Genomic DNA, 27,661 nt, shown 5'->3' on the forward strand with positions numbered 1-27,661 from the left:
TATCATATATCGAAGCTATCAGAGAAGTAGTTTTTGATAACCACTAACAGTTCTGTGACAGAAAACAACAAAGACTGCTTCAAAAACACAAATATGCATATTTCATCACAATTTGAACAAATCTAACTATCTTCAACCCAAGTAAACTTCTTATCAAATTTGAAAGAAATCAGACAAGATGTTTCAGAGAAGAAGATATTTTGACCAAAAACTGCGAAATATTCCAAAAAAATATAAATATGCACATATCGCCATGAAATGAACAAACCTAACTTAGTTTATCCCAAGTGAACAGCATATCAATTTCACAGCAATCAGACATGCGGTTTCAGAGAAGAAGGCATTTTTGACGGACGACGGACGGACAAACGCGACATGCAATCAGCCTATTTGTTGAGCTCCCCCGTTGCTGACAACGGAGCTAAAGGCATGATAAAATGACCAATTATCATGGAGTTCATTATATTTCATCACAATAAAAGTAAGAGTCACTCTAGCCCGTACTGAAGTTTTTGGTGTCTGTTCTCTTTGACGTGTTGCCGGAAACTTTGTCAACTAAGCTATCCGAATTTCAACAGATAAACACTTGATAAAAATTGAAGGATTCTGACATAATAGTTAATAAACTTTAGTCCAATTGTATAGTGTACAGTGGCTGGCATTTCGTGGCAACAGAGTAAGAATATCAGTAATGCTTTTCTCCGATGAGTCACCCTTGTTTGTATGCTATATTTGTAGTTTTCAGATTGCGTTTACCTAAGGGTAGGGACGAGAGAGCTTTGTCCTTATTCCAGACGTATGAATGATGTTGACAACACCAAACCTTACTTGTACAATGGTTAAAGACCAATCCCGTGATGTATGATTTGTGATTGCTGTTGAAAACACTGAACGTCAGTTTCACAAAGGTCAAAAGAGCACTTACCTTATTCGAGATCTGTAATTTCTTAGGACTATACCACATGCGTGCAGGAATTTTTTTCCCGGTCAATGACACATTACCTTGTCCGGTTCATCTGGATGCCATCACACAGACATACAAGGTGAGTACAAATGAAATCACGCCCTCTGAAGTCCATGAAAGTCCAAGACTCGGCAATTGACTCTGACAGTTTTTTGATTCTGTTGGTTCAAGGCCAACGTCATCGACATAATTTGTGCGACTATCTATTACCTGAAAACAAAACGGAAGAGCAGTATAAGTGTCATGCTTTGTGGCATTTAGCTTAATGATATAAAGCCACTTTCTTGAGAATATTCCAAGACTCGGCATTTGTGATCAACAATGACTCTGACAGTTTTTTGATTCTGTTGGTTCAAGGCCAACGTCATCGACATAATTTGTGCGACTATCTATTACCTGAAAACAAAACGGAAGAGCATTTAAAGTGCCCGGCTTTGTGGCAATTAGCTGAATGATATAAATTCACTTTTTTGAAAATATTCCTGACATGTGTTACATAAGCCCTGCAAAAGCTGAAACTAATTCCCAGCAAGTAAACATAGTAAAGATGAGAAGAAAATGTCAAAATAGTAAAAACATGACTGTGAAATACATTTTTGTCACGAAATATGGGAGCGGGGAGCCGAGTCAAAGTTATAGTATGTTCCTTGAAGTTGACTCCCTTCTTTAAATTCTTTTCTTATCTTAATGTGTCTTATAAAAATGCCAAAAATTCAACTGCAAATACTTCTTAGCACTTTCAATCTTATATGCTAAGATTCCCCGGCACAAACGCTGTAGGTTCGAAATCATTTCCATATGAAAAGATACATTTTTTGAGGTGTACACTGACTGTCAATCGGTGATTGCACTACAAATATCACTGTTTTCTCTTGAGTTAATTTTGGGTTCCATGCGTATTCGCAAATGGGAGGAGAAATGGTAAAATGACCCCTAATAAGACAATGTGACGAAGTCTTACGAGAATTCATTGCCCGAAAGTTGGCTACGAAAGGCTTTTTAAAAAGGTTTAAATCTCATTTTAGATATAGATTGATTCAATTCATAGTTTTGGTCAAGAAAGTGATATCATTATATATGTTTACTTAAAATATCCTCCACACTGCAATAAGAAGAAATAAGCCACGGCTAGCCAACAACTGGTCTCGTTGCTCAAAAGAGTGCTATCATTATATATATTTTTTGAATACCCTCCGCACCACAATAAGAGGAAATCCGCTACGGCTAGCCTACAGCTGGTCTCAGTGCTCAACCCTCCGTTGCGTTCGTTCGTCCGTCCGTGACATGACATTTCACAGCTTCGTACACACAAAACAGGATACTGAGCATGTTAAATCGGAAACACTGCAAATGAAAAAATTATCTTCTAAAATTAAGAAAATGTGGGAAACCACATGTGTGACTAGCCATTGTATCATTTGGCACGTTCCTCAACAGTCTAGCCAGAAACGTGCATGTCCGTATTGGCGTACCGGTCTTTTGGTAGCTCCATGGCGTGGGTGACCGATAACAGCCTCGTTCGATTGAATATTATAGTGTACACATATGTTCAAGATTTCGGATTCCAGTCTGGCTTAAATCTGCTACGTCTCATTGTAAACGTATTCAATACTAGCTATGGTAACATCAAATCTTATCTTTCTTTTCCTTTCGTAAATATTGATTCAATGGTCCTCGCTTTGGTTGAACGAGCTTGAATTTGTTCATCATGCAAGGCGAACGCCTAGCCCGTCAGGCCGGGAATGTACGTCATATTTGCAGTCACATCTGGTGGTAGATGGTTGGTGCATGCAGCTAGCAACGTCAAAGCCTACACTCTGATTGAGTGGCAGCGATGATTCCCACCGTAGGAATGGAAAATAGATCACCTTAAGAAATGCTTTTCCGCAGTACAGTACAAGTGGTGCGACCGCGTAGCTTCATGTGATCGCGTAAAAAACCTGCAGACTTGAGAACCATCCGACTTATGGTTGTTTGGTGAGAACAAATGCATGTCAAGCCGAGGCAAACATTCATAGCAGAGCACATAGTAAACAGAAGATATACAATAAAGGGAACGTAGAACAAATGATTCATTTCATAGTTTTTAGTGAGACCTAAAACGCAAAGCGGCTAGAGAAATAGTGACATCTATTCATCAGGCCTTTATCAGGTGTCAATCATATCTTCGACTTAGGACGTGAACTGTAAGTCATGTCAGAGACGTCAGGTTGGTAACTCGGAAATTTTCCGCGTTCAGGGGATTAGCCTAGATACTAGGTGTGTGACGGCCAATTCCCTCATGTTTAACCAGTGATAATGTCTTGCCACCATTTCATCTCAATGAATGCATACATTGAAAGCATAAATTCATTTATGTTAGCTTTCATATCATGATACATGTACATTCTTGTTGTTTGTAAGCATGGAATACTCTAAAACCTTTTCTGAAAATACATGCTGCCATAAAAAATAAAAATCATTTTTGCTTCCATTGCTCAATAAGGCAATGTTTGGTACTATTTATATGATAGATAAGCCACGATATTAAATTTAAATAGCGCCCGGTGTCCATAAAAATGTACACAGCTGTTTTACACAGCGACACATAAAAATATTCTCTTAAAATTGTACGTAAGAGTCTAAATTTGAAAACTTCAATACCTGACGCAGAATAAATATGATTAGGCAGCTCATTCAACAAAGTAGCAGCAGCATATAAAAGTTAATGATCACAATAGAACTTGAGCAGTGCCCATGAAAATTTCAGACATAACTATCGCTATCAATATAAATCCTGGTACAAAATGGTCCATGTCATTGTCACACTGTAAATTTCAAAAAAATATATTCTATTCAATGACAGTTAAATGTTGTTTTTTAAAAGAATATGTTGATATTATTTACATTCAAAGTATCGTTACTTTCAAGGTTCCATGTAAACAATATCTCTGTTTACTGTCTGGTCCTGCTGAACAAAATCTGAAGGCCACAATTCTAATAAATATACAAGTTACCTTTCTTTTTTGCCGCTTCATTCATTGTTATCAATTTACAATCAAACCTGCCTTAGCTGTAACCCGTACAGAATAGCCACATCACTACAAAGGTCACCTTCTTGTGGAAGTCATGTAATCACTTACATATTAATGGCCCTAAAGAACAGTCAAATCTGACACAGATTCTGTTTGAGAATGGCAAGAAGTGATTAGTTATACGTTGGTGTGGCTAGAAGATGTCTTGCTCATTGGAATAATTAAGTATATGAGAAAAACAGACCTACTATGAGTAAATGTGAATAAAGTTGGATGACATTTGCTATAAATGTTGATCATACAAGGATTTGTCCGCCATAAAAAACGTATGGGTATAACATGAAAAGTTATTTGCTATTTTGGATATTTAATGAACTTTCTTAAATGAGGAATATATATCTCTGAATTGACTCAATCAAAATTGACGAAATTTCGCATGTATATTTAATATACTATGATTTGACACTTCTAATTGCTACAAGGCATTTTCCTCTGAACCAATTCCTAATTTGCATATTCCATGCACTTTCCTAATTAGGATTACACATATATATCTTGAATGCTTTGACCAAAGTTGACGAAACTTCCTCAGTACACGGAGAATAATATGATACAAGATTATTGAAAGTCGTTAAGCATTTTTACTTAAGCCAGTTCCTAATCTGCCTAAATAGTATACTTTCGTAATGAGGGATATTTAGCTGGATTAACCTGTTCAAAGTTTGCGAATCATGCTGTGTACATTTTTGATGCTGGGTTAAAACAATTAGAAAGTCATGTGTCATTTTCACTACAACAACAATGGAAGCTGGTTCACCAGTTTTAGATATATTGATTACTAATATGCATAAATTATGTAACTAGCTTTCCTTATTCATCTGGATTTACTTGACAAAGTTTGACAAAACTTGCTGAGAACATTAGAGATGCAACATTAAAACATTATAAAAGCCATTTAACATTTAAACTTCTGCTAATTTTAATTTGCATATTATCGAACTTGTAACCTCCACAAATGTAATAATCTCCACAAATGTAATATCAACCACAATTGTAATAAAATCAACCACAAATGTAATAAAATAGTCAACCATAAATGTAACAACCCGCAACCACAAATGTAATAAACAAATTAACCATAAATGTAATAAAACTCAACCACAAATGTAATAAAGTTGAACTTGCATATGTGATCATTTGTTTATCAATGCCCTGAGTAAATAATAACTTTAATAAGACTAGTGTAATGTTATTGCATACTTTCCTGAAACTAGGTTTTCTTTCCGAAACACAGAATAGAATACTTTGAGAACGCTATCAGAAAACGGCGAGGTACTGATCAAACCGTTAGATAATGGAAGTGGAACAGCAGTTCTAGACACTGATAATTACATTATAAGGAAGCGTCAAAATAACTCGTCAACCAGTGATACCACACGAAGTTTATGGCAGATGACTCAGAACAAATAACAGAGAAATATAAAACCTTATAACAGAAACTTACGACACAAAACATGGTGACGAGAACATATATTTCAATCTAGTAAAAAACAATACGAACAATACCTTGAACACAGTAGAACAAAATTAGACATCCTAGCATCCCTAGTGAAGGAACAAACTTCAAGTGGGACAACATAGGAATACAGACAATCTATCGATTATTCCACACAATTTATCCACTGAAGACGAATTTGAGGCAATTGATTAAGAAAGTACGGCACTTTTCGAAAAAACGGCGGTAAAGGATCGTAGTGTTATACAGTCTTTCCCACTCTCATGCTGGAGTAGAGACTGCACTGACATTCATATTACAGTTGTGTCTCGCCGTGGCCAAACAGTTCTATACACAAAACAGTGAAACGTAAAATACACTTTCAAATATGCGTACAAACACACTAAAACGCAAACAATCAAGATATGAATAATGTGTGGAGTTGCTTTCCTTATTACATAGATCAATATTTAAGGGCTAATTCCTCAATTGCAACGACAAAAATAGATTTATTACATTTATGGTTGATAAGTATTACATTTATGGGTGGTTTTTTTATTACATTTATGGTTACCATTTATTACATTTGTGGTTGGTGTTTTTATTACATTTATGGTTGATTTTTGTTACATTTATGGGCGATATTACATTTATGGGTGCATTTTATTACAATTGTGGTTGATATTACATTTGTGGAGATTATTACATTTGTGGAGGTTACAGACCTTTCTTAATTAGGGATATAACTGGATTGACTTGGTCAAAATTGTTGAAACGTGCTCTGTATATTGAAGAAACTAGAATGGCAAAATGTATGTTTAGATTTTTCTGAACATCTTATTACTAATTATAATATTATATTGTCCTGGACAAGAAAAATCGTAACAAAATGGCCGCCACGCAGCCATATTAAATCTTATTGTGTAAACAATTGGGAAGTTTGAATTTGTCACGTTTGAATGAAATCACTCCTGGCATGTCGAAGATATCTGCCTGGACAGACGGACGGAAGAACACACGCATGCACGCAGCACCCACGCACGGACAATACCAAAACTTAAAGACCCCGAACGGTATTTGTTGGCATTAAAAACACCAAAGCAGCGATTTGTGTAGAAGTCATTTTAGCTTACAAAGACAAACTATTCCATAAATTCAATATGACACTGAAAAGACACAAAAACGCTGTAAACCAAATTTCCGAGCAATTTTAGTATTTGCTAATACAAAATTGTCATATTTTCATCTACAGATGTTAGATTTCTTGTTTAATAGCCTGACCTTGCTGGATTATGCAGCACATTTTGATGTCCATATAGATGGCAGTTGTATTAGCGCCGCTGTCAGCGATGCGGAGCTTATCAAATAGTCTGATTTTCCGTCGTCGTCCGTCGTTCATCAACAATTGCTTTCTTTTCTGAAACCGCAAGTCCGATCGGTTTGAAATTTAATGTGCAGTTCACTTTTGGAGAACTTACTTCGTTTCTTCAAATCATGTTGAAATTTGCATATTTGTATTTCGGTCACATTTTTGGGGGTTTTTTTTGTTCAAAACATTTTCTTCTCTGAAACCGCATATACGATTCCTATGAAATCTTCAATTGTGGATTTTGCAGCTATTTTTGCGATTTTTATCTGGCACCTGAAAAGAGCTATCAAAGATTTCCACCTTCTTCATCAAGACATAGGTCCAAAATAGAAATTCTCTACAAAGCACAGCGGGTCTATATCAGCCGCTGGGTCGCTTGTATGTTATCTTGAATCTTGTAAATGACAAAGCTGATTGTTTACAAGATTACAAGATGTCTATGCCAAAATTTCTTGTAGACTCGACTTCAACGCAACACTTTTTGTACAATATGCCATGTAAGCTCCTTTACGGATACAAGTGAACCAACGCTTATTGAGATGTTTTACCAATTTTTAATTTTTTAATCTCATTTTCTTAATGTTCACTTCATTCGAATAAGTAGTCATAACAATTGCGCATGCATCTACTTCTAATATCAGGTGCAATATACAGCAAATCTGAAGTTTTTGCAATTGGATCATGTATTTGAACAATGTCATATTTGGCATATTTTACTAAATTGGCAAACCTTTGCCCTATTACTAGATCTGTAAATCAGAACTCTTTTTAAGCACAACATATGAGATAGTTCCATCCTACTTTTGCATACACTGTTCCTTCCGACGTTTGTACCAAATGTCAAAGTAACAAATCTCCAAATAATATAAATATTTCTGCAAATGTGATGATTTGTATTGTGTTATCACAATTGTTCACCTACTTATCATCAACAGTAAATTTGATAAATCTGTCAAATTTTATTTTACCGTTCTCTGTAAAACCGCTGCGGTGTTTCTGTCTTAAGCTTTTAATTACACCATTTCAAACAGAAAGTCAGCAGCGTTTACAAAGGTGAAAGAAAACAACATATTTTACTGCACTGAAGGCCGAACTTTCATGACTGAAAAATGCACATAGCATCATCCATCGACATCTGGGCTTTCAGGAAATGTATACATAAATAAAGTATACGGCTGCTTCCTTGTGATTCGTTGTTTAGAAGAACCAAACCAATCGCTGGATCTGTAAGTAAAAGTGTCTTTCATTGTTATAATTGTGTAAGGTTTTACTGGTTCGTTTGTGGCTGAGGTCAAAATCCTTTTACTGTTATGGTCGACCTAGATTAAATAAAGTTTTCTTATTCTGAAGTTGGGAGAATTACATCAATAATCATGGTATGTGACGTAAAAAACACAAAGTACTTGTTTGTGTAGGGATATTATGTGAAACTTACGCTAACCTATTGTCTCGAGGTCAACTGTTTTTATGTCGGGTCACTAACTTTCTAAAGAAGCCAAGCTGACTCTAACAATACATTGAGATAAAAAGATGTCTATTCGTTTATTCTGCTAACAGTTTAACCGACAAAATTTGCACAAAAACACCAAACACCAAACTTTCACATAACAGTTCTGACCGCTAATTATAAATTTATGCACAACTGAATTATGTGGTAAACAAAGCACACAAATTTCAAATAACTGGCAAGTCGACGAAATATAGCAGTGGATTCTGAAATTAATGTAAGGATTCCATGAGGTCAATGGTATTCTTTTCAAGGTCTCAAGATGATACGTGCGATGTCAACCCTAGTTACCATGGTGAAGAGTTTACTTGTTCCTATTAAACTGCAGCCAACCTCTCAGCTTGCCATTTTTATTGTTGACGTCATTCAAAAGAACCGCCTTCTGAGAAGTTGGGAGATTTTCACTTTAATCAAATATGTAGCAGACATTGAAAAGCACCGAACCTGTGTACGTGTATGAATTCCTATCTTGGCTCAGTGACAATGTACCGTCGCTAGTTTGGGGTTTGTAGGACAGCATAAGCCGCAGCAAACTTTAAGATATGCATTGAGCTGTCACATATTGGTTTCAGAGTGTCACAGTTCAAAGAGTGTTTGGAGGTGTCATTTGTATGCTGCAGATTATAGAGTCTCTGACAGACGAAATGTAGACTTGTGCAGCTCTCGGCTGATTGATCAAAAGCAGCTATGCAGCTCAAAATCGTTTCATGTAAAACTTTGTTGACACTATACGCTTGTCACAGCGCGTTTGGCAGCTCGAAACGGCTACAGCTCACTGGCAGCAAGAGGAGAGGTAGATTAGATGGGCTCTTAAATTGAGGTTTTCGTTTCCACGGAGTCTAAAAATGAAGGACTAAAGGTATTTAATAAGTCGCTCCATTTTTAAATGAATTTTCCGTGAGTCTTTTTGCTATCCTGGCTCAGAAATCAGAAAATTAATTGTCGAGCACGTGTAAGCGTGTATTCTATGTGCATATATCATGCACAGAAAACGCAGGCAAAGCCATGGGCGTCAATGAGAAGTTTAAATATTATCATCACGGCTGGCCTATCAGTATATCAACGTGTCTTCCTCAGAATCTTTGTTCATTCGATGTAAGTGTTTTGAAATCTTCGCTCCGTTTTGCCTTTGTTACTTTTAGGTCCTAGCAAACAATACTGTCGCTACTCCGCATAGGTCCAAACATTAATCACATTAGTATATTCTATACACATCTTCTGTGCGCGAGTGTTACGTGGCGTCGCTGTGTTGGGCGATTTCGGTCGGGCTGACATCACGCATGGTCACGTGTTTATCATGTGAACAGTTGTCGACGATTGGGCCAGCGCCAAAATAATTAAATTCTTTGTTTTGCATCCACTCTAAATGGGAAAAGGTACGCGTCTAAGCGGCTGAAAAACACACACAATAAAATTAACACATTGTAATTTGATTGCATCAAATAAAAAATACCGCAATTATACGGTGTCGCTCACATTTTATCAGAATTGGTACATACCAGTATGGGTACCATACTAGTATGGGTACCAAAGATCAACCAGAAAAACAAGAATGACAAAAGCAAGTAAGGTCTGCAACTTAGGTACTGGAGGTAAACTTTAGAAACATGCATACCAACTTGTATAGCAATGGGACAAGCAGATCCAACATAAATAAGCAAATGTCAACAAAAAATTAGCTAGAGAAGCTTGACAAAAAGAAAAGGTTGGAGAAGAGGGAAAAAAGAGTGGGAAAAAATATAAAAATATAAAAGGGATCTTTTAAAAAGGAATGCTACCTCGTCAATCTTCTATCCCCTACTCCCTCCTGAATATCAAATGTTCCACCACTTGGTTGACCATGTTTACATAAGACCAGCTGGCAGTATATTTACAACTTTGGGGATGTTTTAATTAATGCTGTGAGTGCTATCATTCAAATGTAAACAGCACTTAAATCAGTTACAGATAGTGAAATTCCTTCCACTGGGGGGGAGGGGGATTATGACATCTGGAACTATCCTGGATCCAAATTTCTCATCAGCTCTTGTGTGTCTTATATGCAAAAGTTGCAAAAATCGGTTCGCAATGAAAAAAGTTACCTCAGCTTTGTTTTCTGGATCAAATTTTATGACAAAATTATGTTCACAGCCTTCGAAACTGTCTAACAACAAATCCTTGGTTGGTGTAGGTCATTTAAGGTCACAAAAGAAAATTACCTAAAATATAACTATTTTGGGGTTTCCCAACACTTTGAGCAGAAAATTTATCTAATAACATCCCTCGGGACTTTTGTACCAAATTACAAAGCTATCAGACAAGTAATTTTGAGAACACGTTTTCTTGACCAAATGTGACAAAATTGTCTTAAAAATACAAATTTGTATATTTCAGGACAATTTCCACATATCTGACTATTGTCATCCCTGGGGCTGGACACCTGTACACCAAATATAAAAGCCGTCTGTCCAGGGGCTTTAAAATGAAAATATTTTTTACGAGTTTTTGACCAAAAATGACAAAAATTGCCCAATAAACAGTAATATATCCAATTTTGTCGTAATTTCAACAATAAGAAGGGTAACACCCTTGCAAACGTCCAATCCACATTTGAGAGCAATTGGGCTAGTGGTTTCAGAGAAGAAGAAATTTTACCTTAGTTAAAATGAGAAAAATAACCAAAAAATTTAGCAAAAATATAAAATTCGGGATATCTTCATGATATTCATCAAACTGATTTTGATCAACCTTAGTAACCTGTATACCAAATATCAAAGCTATCAGATTAGTTATTCTTGAATAAAAAAAAAATTGACCAAAAATTCGGAAAAATGCCCCAAAATTACAAATATGAAAATTTCAATTTAATTTGTGTACACTTGACTGAGGTCATCCTCAGGAACATGTATACCAACTTTCAAAGCAATCAGATGAGTGGTTTCAGAGTTAAACATTTTTTGACTAAAAACTGAAAAAATTACCTGAAAAATAGAAACATGCAAATTTCATCCCAAATTTTAAACACCTACTTTAAAATACCTAAAGAAACCTGCACACAAAGTTTCAACCCTATCTGACCAATGGTTACAGAGTTTTAGCAATTTGCAGGGTTTTTCCTTTTTTCCCCTCATTTTCATATTTTTGACACTGACAAGTTCATTTGAACAAATTCACATCTCCACCCCTAGCTGCACCTGTACACCAAATACTAAGACAGTAGGTTCTGCCATTTTGGCTGTTTTTGACGTGTACGGACATACATACATACATACATACATACATACATACATACATACATACATACATACATACATACATACATACATACATACATACATACATACATACATACATACATACATACATACATACATACATACATACATACATACATACATACATACATACATACATACATACAGACAGACAGACAGACAGACAGACAGACAGACAGACAGACATGCAAATGGGATGCAAATGAACTGATTCAGCTTATACGATTACCTCACATTGGTATACCAAATGTGAGCTAAAAATTGTAACAAAATTTTAGTCAAGAAAAGCTAAGCGGTCATGTCCTAAAATTTCCTATTCAAATACACCGTGTGTGTTTTTTTCATGAAAACCTTAAAAACCTAAGCGGGCGGGGACGCAAAACAAAGGATTTAAATACTTTGGCCTTGGTCAGTTTCGTTAAACGACCCAGGTCACGCAGGTCAAATTATTGGCGGCAAGACACGATAGACAATTACCCCGCACGTATCAGCTAGCTATGTTATGTTTCGTCGCCGAAAACGGTATCTATAGTAGACAGACAGATAGATAGATAGATAGATAGATAGATAGATAGATAGATAGTAGGTAGATAGATAGATAGATAGATAGATAGATAGATAGATAGATAGATAGATAGATAGATAGATAGATAGATAGATAGATAGATAGATAGATAGATACATAGATAGATACATAGATAGATACATAGATAGATAGATAGATAGAGTTAGGTAAGTTTATCTCATGGAAGCTAATTGAACGAGTATTCTTACCAATATTTCAACATACCATTAGTTCTCGGCCACCAGGAATAAATAACGTCAGTCCATCGAGAATTGAATGTGCAGTGCACTTGCCCGCAAAACGTACAAAGTCATTCCAAACCATCGCTATTTGGTAAGTTATCATTTTAGAACTTTGATATATCCCCCAAAGTATTATTCTTTTATGATGACTGTTAGTGAAAAGGCTACCATTGAAGAACACGTTCGTGATATTGAGGACGTGTAATCGATTGAACGGTCATCAGGAAAATCGCCGATTTTCATTTGCAAATGTCATATGTAACGGTTTAATCAAGGGGATTGAATTACATGGAGTTGGCCCAACGGTAAAGTAGCCGCAGCCAAGTTGCCGATTTCCGATCGTCATGTAATAGTTTGGTCTCTGCAAGTTTGGCTTGAATGTCTTTCCTTGATATGGATTGGCTTTTACTGACTTCTGGCTTTGAAAATGTCAATTGTGTCAATTCATACTGGATTTGATTTATGATTTTTCAACTTCAGCGCTTGTTAACCTCACTGGGAGCGGAGGCGGAGTTGCAGTGTATTTCTTTGAAGTTGACTACCTGTTTTAATTTTTTTTCTGATCTTAATGTCTTGGAAAGTGCCAAAAAAATCAACTGCAAATACTTCTGCACCACTTTTAATCTTAAACAAATTACAGTGTCTTACCACGATTTCATGATGAATGCATCCATTGAAAGCATAAATTCATTTATCTTTAATTTTTATCATGATACATATACACTCTTGTGGTGACTCAGCATGAGATATTTTAAAACCTTTTTTGAAAATTTGTGCTGCAATAAAAAAAACGAAAAATCTTGTTTTGCTTCTATTGTTGAAGAAGGCAATATTTGTCGCTATTTATATGAAAGATAAGATACGAGAATAAATAGCGCCCGGTACCCATAAAAATATTCACTGATGTTTCGCACAGGTCACTTGAGAATACTAATGGTAGATCAGGGTCTAAATTTGAAAACTATAATACTTGGCGCAGAATAAATATGACTAGGCAGCCCATTCAGCAAGGTAGCAACAGCATATCAAAATAAAATTACGATCACAATAGAACTTGAGCAATTTCCATGGAATTTTGAGACATAACTATGGCTATTAATAGAAATCCTGGTACGAAATGGTCAATTTTATTGTCACACTGTAAATTTCAAAAAATATATTCTATGCAATGACAGTTAAATGTTTTGTTGTACGAATATGTTGATATTATTTACATTCTAAGTATCTTTACTTTAAGGATCTGATGATAACAATGGCAGTTTACTGTCTGCTCCTGCTGTACAAAATATGGAGACCAACAAAACTAATAAATATACGAGTTACTTTTCTTGTTTACCTGAATATTCATAGTAATCAATTTACAGTCAAACTGGATTAGCTGTCACCCTTAGAGAACAGCCACCTCGTTATAAAGGTCACCTTGTGGAAGTCATCTAACCATTTGCATGTTGAATGCCCTACAGAACAGTCAAATCTGATGCATATATTCTGTTTGAGAATGGCAAGAAGTGATAGGTTTAACGTTGGTGTGGCTGGAAGATTTCGTGCTCATTGACATAATGAAGTATATGAGAAAAACAGACCTACAATGAGAACAGCTGAACAGATCGGACGACATTTGCTATAAATGTTGATCGCGCATTGATTTATTCGCCATGAACGACGTATGGGAATAACATGACAGTTAATTACTAATTTGCATATTTAATGAACTCTCTCAATAAGGAATATATATCTGAATTGACTCAAACAAAAGTAAGGAAACTTAGTAATTATATTGAAGATATTATAATTTGACAATTCAAACAGCTACTAAGCATTTTCCCCTGAACCAATTCCTAATTTCCATATTTTATGCACTTTCCTAATAAGGGTTAGATATCTTGAATGCTTCGACCAAAGTTGACGAAACTTGCTCGAATCATGGAGGATAATACCATACAAAATTATTGAAAGTCATTAAGCATTTTTACCTAAGCCGATTCCTAATTTGCATATTAATGAGCTTTCCTAATTAGGAATATTTAGCTGGATTAACTTGTTCAAAGTTTGCGAAACATGCTATGCACATTGATGATGCTTGGTCAATAAGGAAGTCATTTAGCATTTTCACTACAACAATATTGAAGGTTGTTTTACCCGGTTTTTTTTTACTACGTTGCGTGTTACAAACGTTTCTTTTTAGGGATATACATCTGGATTTACATGGCCAAAGTTGACAAAACTTACTATGAACAGTAGAGATGCAAAGTTAAAAATTGAAGAAACTATAGTGACCAACAGTCGGTTTATATTTTTAGAACATCTAATCACTGATATGCATATTAAATCAACTTTACCTTTGGCAATCAGAGATATCAGACTTGAAGGACTCTAAAAACGTTTATGACACTTGCTATGAACAGATTGGAACTAATTTTGGATAATTGGATCTTCATATTTTTCAAATTTCTCAAAATTGTTAGGTGCCCTATTGCTGAATGTTGCAATAGTACAAATTACTCATAAAATCAAATGCATAATTCAAAATTAAAAGCGGATGCGCTTACACTTGCGGATTAAAACGATATCACTTCACTTCTCAATCATCCTAAATTAGTTGCAATCGTGTTTATGTATATTGATGAGAAAATTATGTTGCATCATTGCGAAGATATTTTGCATTTTCATGTCAGGTTATTTATTATTTGTATAGCTAATGAGCCTTTACAGTTTGGCGTATATAGCTTGAAGGACTTGACCAAAGGCATTGACACTTTCTATATTAAGTGGGGATACAATGACAGCAGTCTAAGAAATTGTAATTGCTGTGAGAAATGTGCCTTAACAAAACAAACTCGAAGTATTTCGAGATGTTGTCATATTTTATTGAAATTTGGTCATCTCGGTCCTTTTTATTACAACCATTGTCGATGGCTGTTATACGTGACCATCGTCGCTAACCATGTGAACTTCTTGGGTTTTATGATGCCAAAGGAAGACAAATAAATGATTTAAAAAATTGCAAAATTTGAAAGAATTAATCTCTAAGATATGTCAGAAATTCGTATGTTTATCATTATTTCGCAGTTTGAATCAAGCAAATACATGTCCAACCTCGACATGCTACGCGTGTGCCGGTGTTTAACCCTGGCATAGACAAACCATATATGTCGGAGTAATCAAGGGGGGCTTGAATATCTAACCTCCTTTATCATTTTAGCAGTGCACTGGTACTCTAATTTCTTAAATAGTTGAGGCAAGAATATTTCTTACATAAAAATACTAGTACAAAATTGAGAGCTTTCATTCAGCAGGGTTATGCGAAGCACCTTGTTACTACTGCTCGTAAAAAAATCGCGGGTCGCCCACTCTAACCCCAGACTTTTCTTCGCTCCGTTGTCGAACACCTGATCGCAGAAGGATGCGGTGTTTTGCTCCCGCTTTCCATGTATGATCGCCTGTGTCCCTTTTCTAAACAAATCAAGACAACTAATTCATCAACATGCTTTCTTAGAGAGTCTTAGAAGCAGCATCGCTGATTCCGAGTTCTCTATTCTCAAGGGGGGGGGGGTGTCCGCCGCCGATGTTTTTTCCATCAAACACCCGATGTACGCATCCCCCGTCACTCACCCGTATTTGTCACTCGCAAGTAATTCGGAAAAATGACAATTACAAACTGCCGTCAGTTTATAGGGTTCAATGCACCTTGCCCTTAACATTTGTTCCAAATGCTCAATAATATGCTATGACATAAAAATGGCTTCCAAAGAATCATTCCATTTCTACAAATGACTATCGACTATGCATGGTACAAGATAATGGTTCCATGTTTAAATGTGACGGCAAAGTTGTGTATGGCTGATCGTGATTTCAAGTTTGTTACATGTAGCTAGCGCTGCTCGCGACAAATTTTATTGTTGGCTGCGTGGCTAATGTTGCAGCTTGAAGTCTGAGTTTTGAATTAGTGTGATCTTTAGTATTCTTTGTAACATTAGCAGGTCTTATTTTTTGTCGTTCTTGCGGAAAATGCGAACAAACATTTATTTTTTTTCAATATAAATAAATAACAATTACGTCATTTGCGATCAACACTATTGCCGCTGTGCCATACGTGATCCTTGTCGCTGACCCCTGTGCACTCCTCGGATTTCGCGATGTATATGCGGTAAGGTCAATGGATTGGAATTCATTGATACTTTTGATGTTACCGAATCTTGCAATAGAAATCTGGTAAACCGTGACAGTGTACATTGTGGCACTGCCGAGTTATGCCCATTAGGGGGAGCAGTGCATGGTAAGCAGTCATACAAGTAACAAAAGAAGATTGTTCAGTCGTAATAAGAGTCGTAATAAAAGTCTTTTAGACAGCAAGAGAAAGATGCAATTTGTTGATTGTTGTAACGGTACAGTTGGTACCCTATCCCTGTTCATGTGCATCGTATTCCATGTATCGTATTTAGCTTCTAACATGCTTATAATGATGTTCAGGGTAACAGATATCACCGACCTCATTTGCATAATCATAGTCCAGTATATGGTCACCATGACATTCCATTGAATGGTCAGTCTCTACATTAGCAATTGTCATATACAACTGCAACTAGACTAAGTGTTTCTAATACACAAGTATTAAACTAATGGGGTTCATTACAAAAGTTGAGATTTTAGTTCATATCAGAGACCGTCAAAATATCGTCAAAATATCACAACTGAATAGTTACTAGAAAGTTACCGTAGCCGTAGATTCACCAAAGTTTAATTATCAGAAGGCCGCCGCCGCTGATGTGTGACACAATGCACAAACAGACACGAAAAAATGAGTCACTCTATAGTGACAGTATAATGTATATGGACTCTCCATAAGATATTGGCAGCCGATTTTGTGCGCTTCTTTAATCCACTTCATCAATCGATGGAATTTTATTAAGTCATTTTGTGATATCTTCCACGATTGTCCAGAACATTTTCACTACTATAGCCATGACATATTGCGTTCCATAAGTACTGAGTGATTGTGCAACTCTTTACACAAGCTGCATTATGTCAAAAAATGAACAGATATATTTTGTATTTTAATAGAGCAGTAAACGACAAATTTCAACAATAAATATCAAAAGCGAATTATTCAACACACGTAATATGGCCAACAACCACACTTTTAAATAACTGTGAAAATGCGACAAATGATAAGAAAGCATATAGGCGTATAACCAATACAGCTGCAAAAAAAAACGTGACAATGAAAAAGTAAAGAACAAAAATAAGATTAGGGAAAGAAATAATATAAGTCAAAAAATTACATACAAAAGAACCAAAAATGTTTATATCAATCTCAATTCAAATGAAGAGTATAAATTAACCAGCCCGGGCAGCAGTATTGGTTGTTATATAAAAAAACAAAAGCATTACTAATAAATAATGCTTTACGTCCCTGTAAAATTAATGAAGTGGTCATTCTAGTTATATAGGTATCAGGATTGCCGAAGAAGTAGATAGAGATAGTATGCTACAGTAAAAAGGAAATGGAGTGAACATTGGGACACTTCTTTTCCATACTTTCCCGTCACCGCTTTCAGATAATTATATGTGAGTTTAAAACTTGTTCGTGTACCCAATCATGAATCTACTTTGAATACTTTTCTCAGCTCTGCTCAATACTCTTTTATTTCAAAGAGCACAAATTGGTAGTAGCTGTATAGTAAGAGACTGCGATGAAGTATAAAAGCTGATGACAAGGACACGATATCGATTCAGCGGTAAGTTTGAAAGTGATGCTGTCGTCATAACTGCATGTGATACTGTCTTGTTTACAAACAATGCATTTTATGCATGATATCTGGATGCAACACTCCTCAAAATTTTGAGCCCAGTCGTTTATCGAAAAGAAGATTTCGCCTCGTGCTTCAAGTACACTACCAATCTACTTACTGGGAAATCAATGCTTTGGGTTTGTGCAGCAAAATAAATACCTACTGTAGAATCATTTTGTAAAAATGTCATGCCTTCGTTCTATCGATATATCATCAAAATCTGAAAGAAACCAATAATAACCATCACTAAGTTATTTCCTTCTTCAACCCTCACCAAGTTATGTCCTTCTTCAAAGATAAATTCACATTGTCAATCAACTTTCCATGACATTCATTTCATAAAAGGCATTCAATTCCATTAAAAATAAAGTAATCCTTCAAAATAATTTTTGTTATGACGTGTTCAAGCCTCTTGAATTTTTAGCATTCCCAATTTCTGCAATTTTAATCTGTTGGAATCACAGACTTCCATATTTGTCAAGAATCCTTGACATTAGTTTTCCTTCGCTAAGTTTCGCAATCTAATATTGAATGTAAATTGAGATGCAAGTCATTTGAAAGCATTTCCATAAATAAGAGTCGTAAACTTATACACAAGATTTAAATTAGCGACATTTATAAGGCATTCAATGCTGCAGATAAATCAGCCTGTTGTCCTACACAATGAGTCGATGTCTTGCATTTGGAACACCCGAGCGATAGAACAAAAACTATCAGCAGCAGTGAAAATGGCTAATTCAATACTGAATTATTTATTTCTTGAATTCCTGGCACACATTTGAGGAAGTACAATACGATTGGAACTAAATCAGGAAAATAAGGTGGGTGTATATGTAAGTTAAGTGTAAAACTTAGACATTTTTATAGCTTAAATTTTAAAAAGTGATAGAATTGTGTGAAAACTGAAATATTGTTTTCATAGAACAAAAACAAAACAAACATATTGTAAATCTCTTAGCTCTGATTCATTTTTGAAAAAAAGTTTTATTTGTGTGCAACTTTTATAAAAAAACTAGACAAAATGTATAAAATTTCTCCAATTGACGACTATTAAGCCAGGGGACTTTCGAAATGTCCCTTACACTTTTGTGAATTTTAGGCTGAAATGAACCTGACTGACGTATCTCAAAAACGATCAATAAACTTCATTTTTGATTTGGGTTAAACAGATTAAATCATTATTTGAAATTTCAAGATCCATTGATTGTCCGAATTAAAACAAAATCTAAAGCTAAGTCAGCACTTTGAGACAAATATTTGGCTTTTCACGGTAATCGTTGTCATGGCTTGTGTATATGAGAAGAAAACTCATCAAATATCACTCACGAAAACCTCAACCGATTGGCAAGTACGGCCCTAGCCGTTCACTTCGACATAATCGCAGACATCGCTACAGCCATAACTATACATACTACCAGCTGATGTATTACGGGTGGGAACAACACTCCGCTGTTTCCCGTATTACACAGATCTGTGTCGCAGCATTCTTGACAACCGTTAGTATTGGTATCTGAAATATTAAAAACAAAAAATATGAAAGCTTTATCATGCTATGGTAATAATGCCGCTGCTATAGAATGAAGAGAGCGACAAATAACTCAAATGCTGTACGTTAGCAGCTTTCATAACTCAAAAAATATACTTCTTTTCAGGTACACAGATAACAGTAAAAATGTTGTGCTCTCGTTCTGAGACTGCCGTAAATGAGCGTATGTGTTGTAAGGTCGTTGTTCCTTGTGAATTATCGTTTGCATGCATTGAATGAGCTTATTTCATTACCGTATTTCGAAGCCTCCAAACATCCATCGTTACACAGTGAGACAGCGATGCAACTCCTGCTGAATGCTGTCAACATCCTATTATTTTCAGTTCGACTAACCTGAGAAATACCAAATGAAATAACATGTTTAAGGCACGCCGTACAGATGCACATTTGACAAATACACATTATATCAATCCCTAATATAGTCATGGAACTATATATTGATAAATAGAGAGGAAGGCAGACTTATAGAGCAGGTGCGTTATTAACTTACTTGACAACGATGAGACTCGCTGGAACCACACTCCTGTTTTGTGTCTTCAAACTCAGTTCGACAACCAGTACCAAGTCCATTACACACATAACACTTCAAGGCAACACTCAAGTTGCTTGCAAAACCTATAAAATTGTACAACAAATTGACCTTATGTGTGACATGGCCATAGATACTTTAAAACTGAATAGTTTATGTTTGCGTATACTTCTAAGATGTCGGGCATAATAATATCGACAACAAAGCCTATCTTATGACTCGTCATGTAATAAAATGCAAAAAAAACATATTAGATTGTCATCTAATTCCGAAGTCTTTACCACCACTTTTACTAATAGTAGCGTCGATATAAGCAAGTTATGCACGTAATTGCAATTTTCATATTTTCATGTGTAGACCACCCTCTATGGCGGATGGAGTTCCATTCATTTGTGCCGAAGAGGGGAATCACAACATTGTTCTGCCTCATTTGACTCACACCGCCAAATCAGCAGATGGCAGTTTAGTTTTTCCTACACTTTTATCCTCCCTCCACCAACTAATCTAGCTCCATTGCCAGACAAAGGTGGATATTTGCGTTTTTGAGGCAAACACCTTTGTTGTAGATTATTATATGTCTTTTTCCCAGTGTTTCACTTTTTCAAGCTGTACGTTTTCTCGCCAGTTGAAGTTTGACGTGCTTTGTTTGAGGTCGTTCTGAAGTTTTTTTTTTCATTTTTTAGAAACCGGCAAGGAATTTTGCAAGCTTTTCAAACGTTTCACATTCATCTAAAATGTCAAGGATATTTGGCCTTTCATTCCGTCTCATCAGTGTTTTGGCGCTTATTTATATCCCTTAAACAGAGCAAAATGACCAGAAGTGGTTTTGTTAACATGCAGGAATATAAATATTTATTTGTGCAGGCATACATAGCACTCCCGCCGTAAAGAATGTATAAAAGCGCATGTATACGTATATTAGATAGAAAACTAGCTATCTGTAGATAGATAGATAGATAGATAGATAGATAGATAGATAGATAGATAGATAGATAATAGATAGATAGATAGATAGATAGATAGATAGATAGATAGATAGATAGATAGATAGATAGATAGATAGATAGATAGATAGATAGATAGATAGATAGATAGATAGATAGATAGATAGATAGATAGATAGATATGGGAGGGGTAGAATGATACACTGACCGTTCGATAGCTTTCAGCAGGTAACGAGCAGGAAAAAGGGGTATACAATTAATAAGTAGTATATATTGTCGACGTTGACAACATTGATCGTTGACTTTGTAAATGTAGAGACGTAATGATAACCTTTTCTTGTAATTTTGAAGCGTTTTCCAGATAACTAGGGAATGATAGTATTTTATTCTGGCTTTTTTTCTCAAAATGTGCTTTTGGGCGAGATGTAGACATTTTTGAAAACTGAATGTAAGTAAAATGCAGTGGTATCATCTACATTGTTTTTTAGCACATTTAAGAATCATAATTCGCGATAATTTCTTCCGTGACTTACCTAATATTAATATGAATAAAACCACACCAGACATTGTGATCCTGTAGGTCGACGTGTTCAATCTTATAATATCTAAAACGAAAAAATAACGGTTAAGCGAGAGATAATTCCTCTTTAACGTGCCACCTCTCTCTCTCTCTCTCTCTCTCTCTCTCTCTCTCTCTCTCTCTCTCTCTCTCCTCCTCTCTCTCTCTCTCTCTCTCTCTCTCTCTCTCTCTCTCTCTCTCTCTCTCTCTCTCTCTTGTCAGAATTTGTCTTGTACTTCCGCATAAGACAATGTACATGAGCCTACAACAATAAAAACAAGCCACTGCTCTTAGTTAAATATTACTGGACGAGTTATCCCCTATTGGCACAACCTGCCTATATGTAATTTAACCTGCTAACCTCGTATTCCCTCGCGAATGATAACAATGGGTTTGGGCGAAGCTATGGCGGTGAAAGGGTTCAATTACATGTGGCAAAATACAGAGTCTGTTGTTAAAGTGGGATAAGCCAAACCTGCTTAGTTGTTGAGCTTATCTATAAGGGCAAATGTTACTTTGTATAATTTTAAGAATTTCTGAAAATTCATGTGTAATATTGCCTCGTCTATACATATATGAGCATTATCAATGTTTTAAAGGTAAAACATTACGGTGTGAGTCGAGCATTAATTGAAATAGAATAATCCACGATTTTTGAAGTTGAACTGATCCTGAAAGCTATGGGTTCTGTCTTAAGATCACTATAAATGCAACAGCTCTGTCGTGTTGCAATTAACGATACGAATACTATTTGGTTTTATTGTTCGTACAAGGTCACTTTAATTTTCGGCAATGACTGAAACGAACAAGATTATCCATATGTAAACAAGTGTTGAATTTTTCGAATCTCGACACGAGAATAGATTGTTCGGCACAATATCAGCTTGATTTGTTTTGACGTCAAACTTAATAAACTTAAATGTTATGACGTATTCAAGTGCAAAAGAGAAACTTTGTTACACTTGCATAGCAACATGCACTAATTTTAAAAATGGCGCGCGGAGCATGAGATAATATGGTTATAAAGCGCGATATCTTTTGACATAAAAAATATCCATTCTTCCATGATCATTTCCCCCAAAATATCATCGGTTTGCTTGACTTGATATGCATTGAGCCGTTGAAAACCCAGGCCTCTTGTCTTTTTGTCCTGCTGAACTCAAATATGAGTTCTGAAGACAGACAATAGAGTAACTGCTGTTACTATGTGAGAAACTCAAACGGCAAACATCGATATTTATAGGCAACACAAGTCGCGTTGTCATCGTGATCATTGTTACTACTGTACAGTAAAATGTTTGCAACTTGACCACTTACCCTTCCCAGATTTTTCGTACCGCCGTTCTCGAATAGCAGATTTAAGAAGGATGCGGTTTTTTGCCCTCTCGTTCTCTGTACGATCGAGAACATGAAGGTGCAGTAATAAGTCGCTAAGAATTCATAATGTTTACAAAAACTCGATTTGCCCATACGCCCGCGAGATCTCGCAATTTCACGCAGTGCTTTTAATCGCTTGTACCCCCCAGCTATATTCAATCGACATGACAGATTATCCAAAATGGTTTATCACATGATTTTCTTGGAGAGTTGGAGAAGTAACTTCGCTTACCTAATAAATTGGCTCATAACATTGTCTGTAAAGTAAAATTGATTCCTATCCCTCTCTCCCTGGGGTGGGGGAGCGATCGTGTTCGACGCGATGCTTTTCCATCAAATAGCCGATATATGCGTCCCCCTGCACTCACCCCTATTTGGCACTCGTGGAAATGAAAAGTACAAACGGCCCTCAGTTTAAAAGGTTCGGTGCACCGAGCCATTTCATTTATTCAAATGACACAATAATGTTTACTATGACGTGACGGGTAGTTTTCCACACGGTTTTTTAGGTCAAAGAACCTTCGCAAAAGCGTGCCTACTTTGTGTTTGTTAGAGGGACACATCATTCTGTGGATTCAATTTCTACAGATGTCTATCAAGTATGCATGGGAAATCCATGGCTAAACGCTTCCAAAGGTTTTCCTTTAACCTAAAATCTAAATGTAAAACGGGATAAGGACGTACCCTTTTTAAGTTTTTCTTTAAAACGTCATGGAAAGATAATTAATCGATAAGCCCGATCATTACGTAGCTGCTCATTTCGGAAAGGATGTTATATAACGAAGGTACCCCTCTTACCAAATGGAGCGTCTAATTACGTCTATTCATTTCATCGTGACCGCCGATACATTACTTAAAACACAAGACACTCGAAACAAGTAAAGTTGTTTCTGGTCACCGCGCACGTCATGCCATAACCTGCATGTTATGCCATTTCTGGGGGGTCTTACTTACTCATCAGTACAGCTATCCTTGATATCCTTGTTAACATGTCCAAAATGCTAAAAAGAAAACTGAAATATTATGCAGGCAGTGATAAAAGATAATAGCTGTTGCATCAGTAGTGCAAAACGAACAAGTTTAGCAATAAAAAAGAAAGAAAAAAAGAAAACTTTTGCTGAAAGTCAAGGGCCAGAAACTTTTTTGTTGGGGGAGGAGGCTTAGCTCTGCGTTGCAAGGCTATGTGTTACAGGCTATAGGCTTCTCACTACAGCCTATAGTCGGTAACACACGTGCACAGCCCTGCCATGGCACGAAGAGGTATCTTGTCTCGGATAGCAGCGTTGCAGCATTAATTCAGCAACAAATGGCAACATTTCAGCCAGTTAGCCGCGCAAATTTAGAGTCAGACCCCCTCCAAGGAAACACTGTACTAGTAAAAACACAATCAGTGATGCCATCGAGAGGGGGGGTCACTTGTTCAGAAAGCGGTAGGGATGTGCGGCCTTACACAAAATACCAGATTCCATTAAAGACCTAAAGTCTCGTAATGTTGGGACCTCATTTTAGACTTCTATAACCTTTGACCGAGATCAAAAGTCATAGTGTACCGGTTAACCAGCAAATCCTACCGTTTTACGGAGTTGCTGGCCAAGCCATGATTTGCCAATAACATTTCAGGAAAAACAAAATTGGTGAGAGAACATATCTTTCAGTCCAACAAAATTTTGGTTAAGCTACTGAAAATAATCGTTATAACCAGTTAAAGACTGACCGGTGTTTTCCATTTCCAAACCACAAGAAGCCCATCCGTTCTCCCGTGAAGAACTTGCTCGTGTGGCCATGGCAGATCTGTCATAATAAATACTAGACGTAGTAAAGCCACTTTGTTTGGATGTTTTCTATTGGCCAAAAATCTTGCGATTATGGAGTTCTGACAAATGAGTTATAGTGTTTTAAAACCAAGTTGAGGTCTCTTTCATGTAATATAGCTGCAGTTATTTATCTTCAAATACGTGATTATTAGCCGCTTACTCAGATTCCCATTTTGCTACAAAGCAAATTAAAATGGAAATTACACTAAAAATAGTAGCTTCCGCTCGGATTCACTCAAGACACTGGTGATCATGCCACCAAAAGTTACCGATAAGCCAAAAGCTCCGTCAGTATACGATAGACACTTTTAAAGTCTGTCAACTTACAGTATACTTTGTGATTAGTTGCTACATTTTTGCAAACTAAATGGTTTTATTCGTGATACATTAGACCTTGGAGGTATACCGGAGACCAAATCTGATAGAATATGTCTTATTATACATTGAAAGAGAGCCAGTTCATTTGAAGTCAAATTTACAGGAAAAATTCAAAAATGCCACTTTTTTGTTTTCTTTTCCCTAGGGATAGACACTGTAAAATCTTCGTTTCGGGTGTCCAATGCTGTAAGTAATATATCGGCAGTCGCGATGAAATGCATGGACGAAATTAGATCCCCCGTTTGGATGATACACAACATAGCCAAAGGCCAGGCTACGAGTATGACGAAAGTGCTACGCTTTGGTTACGCCGCCTACAAGGGGCCAGCGAAAGCTGAAGACTCTCGCCATCATCTTTGTGCTATACACAAGACAGCGAAACATAAAGTACACACTGCCATGAATTAAACGCAAACAACAACAATATACTGAACGATATGCAGAGTTGCCGCCCCTTGATATTCCAGAAACTCGCACACAGTGCTTGGCCTAGCTGTTATTCCACAGCTGAAGTTTCGTCCCCTTTGTTTAGTATGACTTAAACTTGGTCCAAGTCTGTAATTGGCGAATGTTTGAGTGGCATAAACGCAATGATTTGTGTTTTATTTTCATGTTAAACGCGTGAGTAGAGTGGACGCGATGAGTGGAGTGTATGTGATGAGTGGGGTGAACGCTATACAGGAGTTTCACCCAGAATGTATACCCGGCAGAAACTAACTCACTACTGCGCAGACTCATAGATAACCTATTGTATCGCTGGGAAAACATGGTCAGGGCTGCCAAATTAGGAATAGGTTTAATTTGTACGAAATAGGAGAGAAAAGAGGAACTACTATAAATTATTTTATTTTTTTAAAAATTCACCGACTTGAACCAAGTGTAAGTATGACTTTGTAACCTTTTTGTCTCACAAATCGTCAAAATTCCAAACCGTAGGCTTGTAACCCTATAGCCTACTAAAATGAAGACATTGCGGACAATAATAATTTTAATTACACTGAAACTTAGAATTAACATTCAGCTTTTAAAACGACCGCGAAAAACATTGTTTCGGAAACGATATATTAAGACATATTTGAGTGAAAAAATGTTCGCCCACCAACATTAGTCTCCTTTTTATGAATGAGTCAGGTGCTTCGCTATAGATACGCCACCATAAACTTCGACCCAATCTTATAACAATAGGCATATCATCGAGCGAAGTGAAAGGATGTTTTGTGATTTTACGAGTGGTCCGGACATCAAACTTGCTACAACTACAGTCACATAGCCTGGACAATGGCGTATATATTACATTGACTTTTTGTACGTTGCACACAAGTTTAGAGAAATTCATAAAATATGCAAATTTAGAATTGGCCAAAGTAAAAATGCTTAATGACTTTGCATATTGTTGTATCGTAGTATCTATAACATACGTAGCAAGTTTCGTCAACTTTGTTTGGAGATATATATTTCAATCGAGATATATATCCCTAATTCGAAAAATTCAATAAATATGCAAATTAGGAATTGCCTGAAGTACAAATGCTGAATAACTTCCAATAGTGTTATATCATAGTATCTCCAATGTACATGGTAAGTTTCGTCAACTTTGGTTAGGTCAATTCAGATAAATATCCCTTATTAGGAAAGTTCATTAAATATGCAAATTAGACATGGTATTTAATGTTAAAACTTAATTCTTTCCACATTTGATATATATTGATGTGATTAACATTTTTAGCAAATCTCACCAGAATGTGTGCAGTCATTCTCAATGTCTATCCGTTTCGTTTTTTTCTAAAATCATTAATTATGCAAATGAGCAAAAGGTATGCAAGCCCTACCGACCAAAAACTAATCAGTTCTTGCTATATACTAACTGAATCTACGTATCAGATTTGATTTTGATCCAATAAGCCGTTCTTGAGATATCGCACCAATAGACAGAGAAACAGATAGACAGACGACAGAAAGACAGACAGACAGACAGACATCACTGCGACATTAGCTCACGTGTGTATATACGTGTGCTGAAAACTGAACAGCATCCGTCTGCATTCATTTGTATCATGTTTTGTCTACACGGAGTCAACGGTGTGTTGACCTATTAACTAACAGCAAACTGTTTTGATATCATCAACGTGATCATTATGTCGGAACCTCAGTTTTTGTGTTCTATCTAAACACTCAAACACTTTAATTACCTAGCAAGTTCGCTGACGATATTAAGATGTTGATAGGTACTTGTCGTAGCACTTCTTTGATGAAATACCCGTTGTACAAGTTGTACAAGTTATTCTTTCGGCAAGAAATTGAAAGCAGCAAGA

General features: G+C 36.2%; 1 protein-coding gene across 1 annotated transcript; it reads right to left on the reverse strand.

Moving 5' to 3' along the window:
• Positions 1-18,935: 18,935 nt before the first annotated feature.
• Positions 18,936-23,254, reverse strand: LOC139119679 (uncharacterized). The gene is made up of 5 exons (XM_070683519.1): positions 23,098-23,254; positions 21,755-21,826; positions 20,239-20,363; positions 19,982-20,081; positions 18,936-19,712 (listed from the first exon to the last, which is right to left on the reverse strand). Exons 2-5 carry the CDS (start codon positions 21,786-21,788, stop codon positions 19,567-19,569), a joined length of 405 nt encoding a protein of 134 aa, XP_070539620.1. The 5' UTR covers positions 21,789-21,826; positions 23,098-23,254; the 3' UTR covers positions 18,936-19,566.
• Positions 23,255-27,661: the final 4,407 nt, after the last annotated feature.

Source organism: Ptychodera flava, chromosome 2 (assembly GCF_041260155.1).
Source record: "Ptychodera flava strain L36383 chromosome 2, AS_Pfla_20210202, whole genome shotgun sequence".
Classification (NCBI taxonomy): domain Eukaryota; kingdom Metazoa; phylum Hemichordata; class Enteropneusta; family Ptychoderidae; genus Ptychodera; species Ptychodera flava.

Bases quoted from the DNA above. Each gene is read 5' to 3' on its own strand.
- LOC139119679 (XM_070683519.1), bottom strand. From the start codon at position 21,788: ATGTCTGGTGTGGTTTTATTCATATTAATATTAG. The intron at 20,082-20,238 runs GTAAGTTAATAA...GGTATTTCTCAG, and splicing joins GCGAGTCTCATCGTTGTCAA to GTTAGTCGAACTGAAAATAA. The intron at 19,713-19,981 runs GTAATGAAATAA...TTAATATTTCAG, and splicing joins TTTGGAGGCTTCGAAATACG to ATACCAATACTAACGGTTGT.